Source organism: Myotis daubentonii, chromosome 1, assembly GCF_963259705.1.
Source record: "Myotis daubentonii chromosome 1, mMyoDau2.1, whole genome shotgun sequence".
Taxonomy (NCBI): domain Eukaryota; kingdom Metazoa; phylum Chordata; class Mammalia; order Chiroptera; family Vespertilionidae; genus Myotis; species Myotis daubentonii.
The window spans coordinates 5,549,068-5,561,492 of NC_081840.1; the positions used below are offsets into that span (position 1 = coordinate 5,549,068).

Genomic DNA, 12,425 nt, shown 5'->3' on the forward strand with positions numbered 1-12,425 from the left:
AATCAATTAAAATATTTAAATAATCATAAAGATATCTACGTGTGGAAGTGGTCCCCTCTATGCCCTTTTGCCTTGCACAACCCGTGCACCTGTACCGGCCGTGTTATCCAGCCTGTAAGGTCCAGACCACTAGGCTGCACACTCTGAGCTCCATCCTGAGTGACACATGGAGGCCCTGAGATTTGTGTTTTAGCATCACTGATGGTGCAGCCTCGCTCTTAACCCTCCCCCAGGGCCTCCAGCCACCTCCTGACTCCTCGTCCGCCCTGTGCCCTGAGATCCATGTCTCTCAACACCAGCTCTCACTTTTCCCCAGCAAGGTTTTTTGTTTGTTTTCGGTTATTTTGTTTTTTGGTGTGTGGTTTTTGTGTGTGTGTGTTGGGGGGGGGGGGGTTGTTTGTTTGTTTTTGAGGAAACTTATTTATTTCATAAGTAACATGTGTTTTAGGAAACCCAGATGTTAAAGAGGAAATGGAAATTACCTATAATCTCACCCACTCAGAGAACTCATAGCTTAACATTTTATTACATTTCCATTTGGTTTTGTTTCTGGGGTGTAGCATATAATTTTGACAAAAATTATATTCTTCAGCATATGTTCGGTAGCCCTCTTTTTCATTTGCTCTGTGACCAGGTCTTTGTGTCAGTAAATATACTCTTCCAGCTTTATTTTAGATGCGGATCATCATCTTCCCAGGCAAATGCACTTTAGTTTCACGCTCAGTTACCAGCAAGGTTTTTCTAATCCAGTTTGACCAGCCCCACCCTCTAGAGCACTGCCTGGCACATAGTAGGGCCTCAGTAAACATTTGTTGAGTGTATCTTTTCACCCCAATCAATATAACAAAACAGGTTAAACTGACAGGTGATACAGCCGTAAGCCAGTGTTACTCCCAGCCCTGCCACTTTCTGTGTGACTGTGGACAGAATACTCAATGTCTCTGGGCTTTTTTTCCTCAGAGCCAATAAAACCAGCACTTACCTCCCGGGCCTGTCGTGAGGATTAAATAAGTCCTGTATGTGGAATCCTTAGCATGGAGCTTGCTACCATTGGCCCTCGGTAAATGGTAGCTGCAGTTCCTTCTTTTCTCTCCCAAAGTGTGGGTGCTGCTGTGTGCACACCTTTGCTAGCTCCACTCCCCAGTGTTGAGGCCCCTCTCCTCATTGGGACATTTTGAAATCTTCCAACTCCTGTTTCAGCCCTCACCCCTCCACCCCCACTGGGAAAGGGAGGAATCAGAAGTTCTGGACACTTCTGTCACCTTACTCATTCAGTTCCACAGCACTGCCTAACTTACTGAGCACCTACTATGCGCAGAACACAGTGCAAGTCTTGGTGGTAAATGAAAGGATTTGCACACAAAGTTCATTCTCTCAACAGACATTAGTGACACATGCAAGTGAAAAGGGCTAGTTTTCCTCATTTCCAAAGGACTCAACACACACACACAAAAAAAACCAGTGAGAAAAAGGACAACAACTCAGTAGAAAAATGGGTGAAGGGTTTGGACAGGTTCTCTCTGAGACATACAAATACCAACTAATGAAAAGATGGTCAAACTCAAGTCTTAATTAAAGAAATGCAAAGAAGATAGCGTATTTAGAAAAATCTTTATTATAAAACACAGATACCATAAACACACACACACAAATGCATAGCTTAATGAATTAAACTTTCTAGCACTTTCTCCTACGTGACATATATGTACAGGGTGCCCCCCAAATATGTATACACACACTTTGAGTAATTATAAGGCAGTGTCTGTTAAAATACATCTCATCTTCATTTAACAGACCAGCTGTTAAAGTGTGTGCATGCATTTTGGGGGACACCCTGTATATGTGTCTGGGAATTCGCCGGGAGAGGGTATCGGGTAAGTGTGGAGGAGCTCCGTCTTGTCCTTCCAGTCCTGGCAGGGTGCCCCTTTCTCTGGGAAGCTGCCCTGGCCCTCGGGGCTGAGTCAGGTGCCGGTCAGGTGGCTTTGGAGCAGCCCGTTCACTGTCCGGAGCTGGAACTCTTTCCCCACTCCCCACACCCACACCCTTGCCCTCCGGGGCTCTGGGAGGCAGAAGCTGCGTCACTTACTATCCTTGCATCTCTACCACTTTGCACAGTGCCTGGCTCACAGTAGCTGCTCAATAAATATCCGTTGAATGAATGAAAGGATAGTATCTGTTTAAACCCGTTTAAGAAGTGTGTAAACAGCGCCACCTATGGACAGATGCTTTTAACACAACATTTTAGATTCTGAAACATTTTGCACTAGAAATTAGGTGATTAAAGTTTGGCTTTTTTTTTTTTTAACTGAAGAGATTGTTTCATTCTTCGGGCCCCAGAGGTCATTTATCCTTTAATAAATGTTAAAGTAATAAATTCTAATATTCTTACATTGTTTTAGTTTTGAGGCTGTTCGGTGAAGAGCCCAGAAATACATATACTCGTGTCAGTGAAGTCAGGAGGGAGAGGGAAGTGATAGTAACTGGTCACCATGCACCGGGCGCTTTGTACATGACTCGTTGATTCTGACAATGCCCCTCGGTGGTCTCATCCGTTTTGTAGACGAAGGAAACTAAGGCCTGGCCTGTGGTGGGAAGCGACTTGCCCGACTGGAGCACATGTCAGCTGACTTCGCCATCCGTGCTCCACCCACATGGCGCGCTGGGAGTCCTGGTGGGAAATGTCTACGAAGCAGCAGATTTTGTCCCTAATAAGGTCTTCAGTGATTTCAAAACCTTTTTAATAGATGGGTTCCTAATGATCCTATTTCTAGCTGCTTGGGGCTATTTCTATAAAGAACCTTCGCTTGCATAGGATAGTATTTTGACTTCCAGCAGGAATGTTATTTCATTGAGTTGACTCTTTGGAGAAGGAGCCACGGAGTGCGCGATGAGGGAGTTTTCACAGGCGATAAGTCACAGGGAAATAAGATGTTTGACTCTGCAGAGGCCTCCTCCTTGGTCCAGCCTTACCAGTCATTTTCAAAAGCCAGTGTCTCTGCTCAGACAGCATTTGGCCCTGTCCGTGCTGCTTGGCCCTGGCCGCCCAGGGCTCCCTGCTGCACAAGTCACCTGCATGTTGACCTGCGGCGCAGCCCGAGCCCCTTTCAGGAACTTGGGGTAGATTAGGGAGCAGGTACGACCCAACTCGGAGGAGGAGGCAGTGAACACTCAGTGGATTGAATCTGGACGTGGTCCCTGCTGGCCTCTCTCCTCATAAACACCCAAGCTGCAGGTGGCAGGTGTGAGTTTTACCAGATGCAAAGAAAGCCGGCCACACTGAGCCCCTGCACCCCAAGGCCTCAATGCAGAGTGTTTCCCGGGATTGGTAATAACATGACTGAGTTGTAGCTGCTTTGTGGGAGTGCAAACCTTGGTCCAACTTCCTGGTTTTCAAATCCTGCCTCCAGACCCAGCCACGGGTCTGGTGAAGGCTCCAGGCTCCCCGTACTCACTGTGAGCCCCCAGGTCCTGTGTGAACCACGTCCTGCGTGGTTCAGGGTTCGTGATCTGGAGAAGGGCTGTGCGCAAATGACAGAGACGAGACAAGAGATAATAATTTGGAAATATTGGGGGCCAGGCGGGAAGCCTAACACAAGGGGAAAGCCTTCCACCGGTGCCCGGGCCTTGCCAATCTTCTATTCAATTTTGGATACACATCTAGCCCTTAGGCAGGTAATTGCGGTAACAGACAGACTACCTTAAAGGTCAGTAAATATTAGAAAGATTTACTCTGAGACTATTTGGTCAGGAAATTGCTTGAAGCCCCCATTGTCTGGACTAAACAATTGGTGTATAGCTCTGGCCCTTGCCAGGGCTCAAGGTTCACCAGCATTCCGGGCTCCTTGTTTACACTTCTCTGATAGTGAAGACAATGGGTGGGTTCCTACAAGGTCCTGCTTGTAAGAGGCCTTGGGAGAGTCTCCTGAACCCCCCAGCTCGAGGGAGTGTAAGCCAGGCTCCTCCAGCCACTCCTTTCTGACACAACACGGCAGTAAAACCACTCAGATTGAAACACTGTTCATTTTGCAGATACTGGCCGCAGCCTAGTGTTGAGGTAGCTGAGAGATGAAGGGTTGCTTGCCAGTGGGCACCTCCCTCCTCCCCTCTGGGCTTAGCTCTCTCCTGGGCCTCTCCGGAGGGTGGTGACACCTGTGTCGACTCCATGCTCAGACAGGGATGGACGAGGTCTCATCAGGTCCCAGGGCCTATTCCCCCGCCCGAGAGAGTGTCATCACCCACTTCATCTTCCCAGTGAGCCCCCACTAAGGAATGGTAATCAGGGACATTGCATGACACCTGCAAGGCGATCTCCGGTGAACTCACTGCCAGCAGGTCTCACATGGTGCTGGCTTGACGCCCACTCCCAGCCCCCCTGCCCGCAAGCTCTGGAAGGACTCCTGTCCACGCATTTTGACGAGAGGCCACAGTGTCCTTCATGTTGGGTCATTGGCATCCTCGCACCTTCCGTGGGCCTTCCCTTCTGTGCATGGCCGTGTCCTAGGTCTGTGTTAGCGAGACGTGCACACACGCGTGGAATTACCTTCCCAGGCACCCTTCTTGCCTCTCAGGACAGTTGGTGCGTTGGCAGGGATAATGATTCTAAAGTCAACATAGTATTTTTTTTCTATAAAAATTTAAATTTCTAAAATAATGCAACATAGCGACAGCCTGCTTCCTAAACACAATAGGCCAAAGAGTGATGGGCAAGACATAAAGAGCGTGAACACCTCAGCGCTGCCTGGTGCCTCTCCTGGTGACGGCCAGGTGTCCGCGCAGGCCGCCCTTCCTAACCCTTTGCGGAGACTCGTCCTCCTGCGCTGCCTCGACATCGGGAGCCCATGGCCGCCCGGTGCCACGCTCAGGTCCCCTGCGATTTCCTTTCTGAGAGGAACACAGGCCATGGTTGCTGTCGCGTTCCCCAGGAAAGGCACTGGGCGGCTTATTTCTGTGTTCATAGCTCTCGAGTTTTCCTATTTCTGTGACCAAAGTCGTGCTGGACAGAACAACTTCCGTCTTCGGATCCCTGCCTGCGCCCCTGCCCTCGTGCCTCTGTGGGGGGTGCCTGTGATCTGTCTTCCCCTCCGTCTGTGTCCTGACCCTAATAACATACACAGTGTGGAGTGGGGGCTGGTGCTTCCGCTTAGAAATCTCAAGTGTCGCTTCCCCGCAACAAGGGGACACGCCGGGTGGCCTATGAAATGGAGCTATTTTAACCCGACCAGGATCACACAGAAAGGCCGCCTGTGTCCGGCGGAGCTGCAGGCAGAGGGAGCCTCGGTGCTGGGAGGAAAGAGGGCGGCTGGAGGCTCAGAGTCTGGAAAGCTGAGTGCGGCCTGGAGGACCTGGACTGCAGGGCGGTTAGACTCCTGGAGCCCTGGGCTCAGGGGCCCCTCACACCACACCCCCTCCCACAGACCTCGGGGGGCTGCTCTCCGAGGGCAGAGCGGAGAGCCCGGAGAAGTCCACACTGTGGCTGGCACAGGTGCCAGGCCATCCACGGTGGAGGGATGGGAGACCCATAGAGGGCCCCCGGGGTGCAGGCACAGTGGAGTCAGGCCCTGGGGGGCCTCACCCCAGGTACCAGGTACCAGGCAGCAGTGTCTCCTAGCCCCGACCGGGCACAGCCCCACAGGCTGCTGGAGTCTGAGGAGGGACAGCGGAGAGAAGTCCCTGCGACTCCAGAGGTCACCGACTTCCTGGCCTGAGCGCAGCAGGGAGCAGCGCTGAGACTCCACCTCCTGCAGATACCTCCTGGCGGGAAAAGCACACCGGGTGCCTTGGCTAACAGGGCTTCAGGGGAAAATAGGGCGATGGACTGGGAGGCTCGGGGGCAGGGCCTGAGGTGCCTGCAGGTGGAGTGGCACAGACCCCACTCGGCCTGGGGCTGGCCACGCACTGGCCGCCAGGCGGGGGCTCCTGGCACGTGTGAGGGCGGCGCCGGCAGCGTGGCTGGACTCAGTGACGTTGGGCAGAGGGTAAAGGGCAGTAGGTTGTTCGGGGCCTTTAGGCCAAGGTCAGGCGAGGCTTTTCCTCATGGGTGTGCGGTGCAGTGAGGAGTTTCAGTGACCAGAGGTCAGCGGTCAGGAAGCTGACCCTGTAACAGGCCCTGAGAGCACATGAGCAGTGCAGACAGTCTGCAGCATCCGCAGGCCCCGCGACGGCATGCAGCGCCCCGGAAACCCAGGACATTATGTATCACGTCGCGGGGCGAGGGCAATTCTGCGGCTGGTGTTTCACGTTTAAAATTAAGGAGAAAAGTCATATTAGGGTGATATCTGCTCAGGGACATTTTCTTAAATATGCACACACACGAAATCAGTGAGTTCATATTCCTGCACAGACTCACACCCCTCCAGGCTCCCTTAGGCGGGGCTTCCTTTACGGTGTCCCGTTCTGTACCCCAGAGTGGGACGCGATCAGGAGGCTGCTGGCCGGGGAAGCTGCTTGGATGTCGGAGCCTCGCTGACCTGGTTCACGTACGGGCTCTGGTCTGAACGGTGCACTTCTTGCCCCGCCTGAGCTCCCTTTCCGCACTGGCGGGGCTTCCCCACAGGGGGGCTGTCTCCCCGGCACCTGGACTCCTTGTGGGGGCTCGTCCTGTCGGGAGCTTGCCCAGGGTGACCTCCGTCCCTCTGTGGCCTGACCTTGAAGGCTTCGGGGGATTGCTTTCCCAGGTGCAGTCATGGGGCGGCCTCAGCCTGGCCAAGTCCACAGTGGGGTCCCCACATCTCCGATGACATGCCCCCCAAGCCTCACTATTCTTCCCTCCTGTCTCCCTCCCGCCCTGTCTCCCTCCCCGTGGCCTCCCTGCGGAGTCGGGCTCTGAAACTCCTCACCAAGCCCCTCTCCCAGGAACCCGCTCATTTTAAATAAGTTCTTTTAAGAGACCATTCCAAAGGTCATGGGGAGGAAAACAAACCTTCTACACCCTTAGGCTGGGCCATGCCCACCTCAGTGAACCAGAGGTTTCCTCTCCAACCTCACCCACTCGTGAGGAGCACAGCTTCGGGAGTAGACGGGATCGCAGCCGCAGCCTCCGGCCCCAGTTTTGGAAGTTTTTGCTCACACTTGCTCCTTTTTAGTTACGTAGTTCTGTTTTCCTCATTAACACGTGCCCCTCACGCAGCATGCGTGTGACAAGCCAGCTGACCACTGTGGGGGTCTCGCATGCATGGGGTCAGCCTCCCTCTAAAATCTGGTTTTCTTTTCTCCACAGCAAACCCAAGGAGCCTGTCTTCAGCGCAGGTAAGTCTGCACCTTTGCCAGTGCCCTCACTCCCCTCGGAGCCTGGGTACAGCTCAGAAGCAGCTGGGCCTCGGCCGCTGTCGACACCAGAACTTGGGTGTCTGCGTGGCGAGGCTGACGTCGGCCGGTCCCGGGGACCCACCGCTCAGATCATACAGACCGAACCTTTACTGGCCCCTTTAAGAGCTGGTTTCCAATGTGTCCACCAGGAGGAGGAGGATGCCACGCGGGCAGCGCAGGGCACTCGGGTCCCCAGACCTGCCGCCTCTCCTCCGACTCAGGGGGTTCCCGCCATCAGCGTTTGCCTTTCCTGACAAGGAGCGTCTCCCACGCACCGAGTTGTCACTTGTCTGCAGGAGCTTTTCTTCCTGTCCTGCCTGTGGTTTCCTAACCTGCAAACGAATAGTTCGTTTGGACCTTTCCGTAGAGCTTTTTTAAACACATTTCATAATAAGGTACACGCTATCTATAGGGTATTAACCTTATTTAAATGTGCATTTAAAATGCAGAGAAATTGACACGTAAGTAACTGGGTAAATCCACTCATTTAATTTTCGTCTTCCCAATGTTTTCCAATTTGGAATCGAAGCATAGAAGTCACAGAGTTCCGATGTGTCAGCAAGTGCTGTCGTATTCGTTGCGTTTTCAGGGAGCGTGAGATCGCTCACTGACGGTGTCATGGCCACAAGCCTGCAGAGCTAGGCTTCCCTGTCGGAATCCCTGAAATGTGTCCGGGATTTTCTGCCGGGGGCGGGGGAGGGTAGCCTCTCCCACTGAGAGCCAGCGAGCTCGAGCTCGACCAGGCAGGCAGCCCCCCTGCAGTTCTCCGCGTCTCTTTATCTAGCCCTTCTGTCTCTGTCTCCGAAATCGCAAGGGAAGCGCCGGGTGACGCACTGCCAAGGTAGGCCGCCTGTCTGCACCCGCATAGCTCTCTGAGCGAAGCTGTGGCCCAGGCTCCAGAAACGCTGTTCATACGTCAGACACACCCTCTCCCCGTGTGAGAGCGTTTCTGCGACGCACACCCTTGGCTGGAAGTTGAGCCCCTGAGCATTTGACTAAGTAGCTGCCATTCGGGCCTTGGTTGATTATGGGCTGATTACAGGAACTTTCCCAAAAAATCTGTATAAGCCTTAAGAGAGCTATAGGACAAGGCCCGGCGCCCACTGTGTGCGATGGCCCTGCACCCCTGCTGGCCTGCCCCGCCTCCGGTGTGCTGGCTGTGTGCTGCCACCCTAACACGCCTGAGAAACGTCGCTTCCCCTTGCCGCATCGGGGTTTTAGATGTAGGCCATCTGCGTTCCCAGGACAAAACCAGGCCAAGGCCAGTGTGTTCATAGGACATAGACAGCAGTTGAGATTTGCGCAGGAAGTGAACCTCAGTCGTAAGGCCTTCGTAAGCAGCACCTACTACAGTATACGCAAGTAGTTATACTTGATCACATTCAGACACTGATTAAACAGCCACGGGCTCTGCGTGTGCTGCAGAAGCGGCGCTGTGTTCTCTCGACCCCTGACCTGCAGTCCGATTCCTCTCTCACAGGGAGAGTGGGTAGACTCATTCCGAGTTAAGGTGCAGCTCTGTCATGCTGGCCCCTCTCTTCACGGCTGTCAGTCTGCTGGGTGCTTTAGGCTCTCCAGTGGGAGCCACGCATGAGCTCAGATCTGGGTGAGGGGTAAAGGATGGGAAGAGGTTTGAGGCCAGGAGAAGAGCCTGTTAGGCGTCCAGAGCAGGACAGATGTGTGGGGTGGCCCAGAAACACAGCTGGCCAGAGAGGAGAACCCACGTGGGTGGTTGTGGCCGAGCAGTTAGACCAGGGGTCCTCAAACTTTTTAAACAGGGGGCCAGTTCACTGTCACTCAGACCGTTGGAGGGCCGGACTATAGTTTTTAAAAAAAAACTATGAACAAACTCCTATGCACACTGCACATATCTTATTTTGAAGTAAAAAAACAAAACGGGAACAAATACAATCTTTGTATTTGCATGTGGCCCGCGGGCCGTAGTTTGAGGACCCCTGAGTTAGACCTTTGCATCCAGCACGTCAGAGACAAGTGGAGGATTTGGGGTAGACTCATGAAGCCCAGGTTGGGCCTTCATGGGTTCAGCCGCAGAATGTGAGATGGCCTAGGGCTGTGGTCGACAAATGGCGGCTCACGAGCCACATGCGGCTCTTTGGCCCCTTGAGTGTGGCCCTTCCACAAAATACCACGTGCGGGTGCGCACGTACAGTGCGATTGAAACTTCGTGGCCCATGCGCAGAAGTCGGTATTTTGTGGAAGAGCCACACTCATTGGGCCAAAGAGCCGCATGCGGTTTGCCGAGCCGCAGTTTGCCAACCGCAGGCCTAGGGGACCGATAGGAGAGCCTGCAGTGCCGGGTCTCAGCGCATTAGGGAGTTCGGAGCCCAGTGAAGCCTTCCAGTGGGATCCACAGCCCGGCGGCGGCTCCCTGTGCGGGATGAACGCGTGCTGCTCTGACCGCAGAGCTCCCTGCACGTGTGGAGTGAAGAGTGTGTCACATGCATGCAGCAGGCCTGGGGCACGCACACGGCAACAGCAGAGCTGGCCTCGGGCCGCTGGGCAGCAGTGCATGCGGCGTGGTTTGACACCCTTGGGGCTAAGACTGACAAAACTAACGTGTGACGGTGGCACCTGGCGGTACTGGAGTGATTTCCTGTTTGCTCTCCACCTCCTCCCGAGGATGGTTTCTGTGGGTTACCACAGATCTCCCTGGTCCCAGCTGCCCGATTTAAGTGCCTCTCGGCTGGTCCTTTGATCCGCAGTGACGCACCCGAGCGCAGTGACGCACCTGAGCGCAGCGAGCGCTGACGGGGAACCGCATTCTTCAGGACCACCCACCAGAGCCTCCTCTGGTCTCACCATGACCTGAAAACGCTACCGGAAAAGCCCGTTATTTCCTTCCCAAAGTCCAGGCGATGCCATGTCGATATATCCCTGGGTTTTACTTTTGTCCCCACAATTTATGAAAACATTGAAAGTTGTTTTATTATGAAAGTGTTTGCTCCAGAAAGTTTTCTTTCCCAGTTTCCCTCTCTGATGGGCCTTTTGCTCGTTTGTTTTCCATTTCTAGCTTTTTGTTGAGCGTTTCCCTTTTTGCATGCGTCCTAGCACGTACTTCTGCTTTGAGGTTCTTCACACGGGGCAGCATTGTCCCACATAAAAGACACGTAGAGACACATTTTTACATCGCCATGTAACCAACCAATTTAAACATTGGAGGATATCTTATAACTTTCGATGTGGAAATTATATATACATGGAGCTCAGAAAGTTTCAGTGGATTTCTTGTGTTATGGGAGGAGTATCATTTTCTTCCCTCTTGATGATAAAATGTGTAAGCACTGAAATCTCATGAAAAAATAGTGGAATCCAGTTCTTGCCTGCTTTTTACAGCTTCTTATATACTTCATGTACTTAAGTGAATAGGAGGTCAGAGAGGACCAGGTGACATTAGACATTCGTTAGAAGCGACAGGAAAGGGCAGCCATTTCCCTTTGCACTGAGAGGCCAGGAAGGCCCGTGGCTCGCAGGTGCCTGGCGCCGAGCTGTCTCACCACGTCTGTTCTCCTTGCAGAAGAGGGCTACGTGAAGATGTTTCTCCGCGGCCGCCCGGTCACCATGTACATGCCCAGGGACCAGGCGGAGTCCTACAACTTGGAAGCCAAGGTGGACCTTCCAACCAAGAGGCTCAAGCTGGAGTGGGTGTATCCTCGTCCCTTGCGCGGGGCTCGCACGGGCCATCGCTGATCATGCTTTGGGCTTGATGCTCAACTGTAGAAACTCTTAAAACTTAATTTCTCTTAAGCTTCTTTAAAAAACATCAAAAACATTTTCTTATTTAAAATTAATTTAACAGGATCGGCCATAAGTCAGCACCCCGTAGACTAGAAAAGTCGTTCCATCAGAGCTAGCGATGATGAAGGGCACCAACTTGTCATTCCTGAGGTCAGTATTTGTGGTCCTCACTCAAATACATATACATCGTCTTCCTGAAGAGAGAATATTAAAATGTTCTATGGCTGAACGATTCTTTTGGACAGTTGTGGGAAAATGCATCACTAGTTTCTGGCCAGTATTTTAATTTTTCTGACAGAATAAAGTTAGTTAAAAACTCCTAGAAAAGCAAATTTAGCAGAAATCATCTCAGTGGGTAAAGGTTAGGATTCTAATGAACATGGGAGTGGGGAAGGAAGGACGCATACCCCCTCCAGCCCAGCAGGGACTTGGCCGCTGCGGAGCCGGACTGAGGTTAACACGGCCTCGCTGAGGGGCTTCTGTCAGCGAGAACCCACGTCCTGCACGGAACCCCCACGTGGCATAGCTACGATACCACCTGAAAACCATAAAAAACCTCCCCCCGACCCCCAAATCTAGGCCACGGAAATGCCAGTCGGCCGTATGACTACCGTCCTTGACATTAGGCTGCTGCCCAGCCTTCATGGGGTGAGATTTGGAAAGTGAAGGAGCTTCCCAGGGGAGATGCTGAGAGCCTGGGGAAGGGCTGGATTCAATGTTGACATTTTATTTCACTTTATTTATTTATTTATTTTACTTTATTGTGCTTTAGAGGAAGCCTGCAGAGGCCACCTTCCAGTCCACACAGATTTTAAGACAAAGCAAAAACCCGTCCTCCCCCTCAAACAGATATGGATTGATTTCCAGTTTATTGCAAAGCCCTAAACACGGGCTAAACGAAGCAGGTTTAAACGGAAGCTGTTGCAGTTTGACTTACGAGAATTGCTACTGTATTTGAAGTTATGGAATCGGGTTCTTTGGAATGTTTTTAGAATTAGCATCTGTACCTAAATTTCTCCCTCCAAAATATATTTTTTATTTTTCAAATTCAGATGGCATAAGCATTTCCCTGCCCCTAGTTTTCAATCTATTTGGGTGCATGGAGTTGGAGTTCTTTGAGTCAGTCATTGTTAAATTGGCTAAATCAGATCTGGAAAGCATTATTGGAAAAATCGCATTTGCTCAGCCTACTCCCTGTCTATATTGTAGAAAATATAAAACAGTGGAATTGGCTCCCAATAAGTGGTGTTTTTTGCCAGGTTACTTTTCCACATCCAAGTTCACATGTTTTGCTCGCAAAATAGTTTTCAAGGTTTGGAAGTATTCATGCCAAAATCTCTGTGGTAATTAGCCTAAGCAGCAGG

At 52.0% G+C, this 12,425-nt stretch overlaps 1 protein-coding gene across 4 annotated transcripts in view; it reads left to right on the forward strand.

The window, feature by feature from the left end:
• EML1 (EMAP like 1) overlaps positions 1-12,425 on the forward strand; it is a 155,452-nt gene that overhangs the window by 116,791 nt on the left and 26,236 nt on the right. For 2 of the 4 annotated variants that reach the window (XM_059686207.1, XM_059686202.1), the window contains exons 5-7: positions 7,217-7,245; positions 8,090-8,146; positions 10,841-10,970. In XM_059686207.1, coding sequence (XP_059542190.1) covers positions 7,217-7,245; positions 8,090-8,146; positions 10,841-10,970 — 216 coding nt within the window. Of the gene's footprint in view, positions 1-7,216; positions 7,246-8,089; positions 8,147-10,811; positions 10,971-12,425 lie in introns of all 4 variants that reach the window. The other 2 variants (XM_059686209.1, XM_059686210.1) reach the window with 2 other exon arrangements.